This window comes from Passer montanus, unplaced genomic scaffold, assembly GCF_014805655.1.
Source record: "Passer montanus isolate IOZ18808 unplaced genomic scaffold, ASM1480565v1 scaffold820, whole genome shotgun sequence".
Lineage (NCBI taxonomy): Eukaryota > Metazoa > Chordata > Aves > Passeriformes > Passeridae > Passer > Passer montanus.
The window spans coordinates 2,006-2,661 of NW_024373480.1; the positions used below are offsets into that span (position 1 = coordinate 2,006).

A 656-nucleotide genomic window follows, 5' to 3' on the forward strand; every position below is an offset into this window, starting at 1 on the left:
TGTCCCTCTGTCCCCTGTCCCTCTGTCCCTGTCCCCATGTCCCTTGTGCCCCCTGTCACTCTGTCCCTGTCCCCATGTCCCTGTGTCCCCTGTCACTCTGTCCCTGTCCCCAGGTCCCTGTGTCCCTGTCACTCTGTCCATGTCCCTCTGTCCCTGTCCCCAGGTCCCACTCATCGCCCTGGTTGGCAACGACGCCGGCTGGACGCAGATCAGCCGCGAGCAGCTGCCCCTGCTGGGCAGCGCCGTGGGCTGCGGGCTGGCCTACAGCGGTGAGTGACCACTGAGTGACCACTGAGTGACCACTGACCACTGACCCATAACCACTGACCCATAGTGACCACTGACCTATAGTGACCATTGACCACTGACCCATAGTGACCACTGACCAGTGACCCTGGGACAGCAGCTGCCCCTGCTGGGCAGCGCCGTGGGCTGCGGGCTCAGCTACAGCGGTGAGTGACCACTGAGTGACCAACTGACCACTGAGTGACCACTGACCCATAACCACTGACCCACAGTGACCACTGACCCGTAACCACTGACCCATAGTGACCACTGACCCTGGGACAGCAGCTGCCCCTGCTGGGCAGCGCCGTTGGGTGCGGCCTGGCCTACAGCGGTGAGTGACCACTGAGTGACCACTGAGTGACCACTGA

At 62.8% G+C, this 656-nt stretch overlaps 1 protein-coding gene across 1 annotated transcript in view; it reads left to right on the forward strand.

Moving 5' to 3' along the window:
- The window catches only part of LOC120513545 (2-hydroxyacyl-CoA lyase 2-like), an 8,908-nt gene that overhangs the window by 1,045 nt on the left and 7,207 nt on the right, over positions 1 to 656 (forward strand). Inside the window, exon 2 of the mRNA XM_039733085.1 lies at positions 164 to 269. Coding sequence (XP_039589019.1) covers positions 164 to 269 — 106 coding nt within the window. The remainder of the gene's footprint in view (positions 1 to 163; positions 270 to 656) is intronic.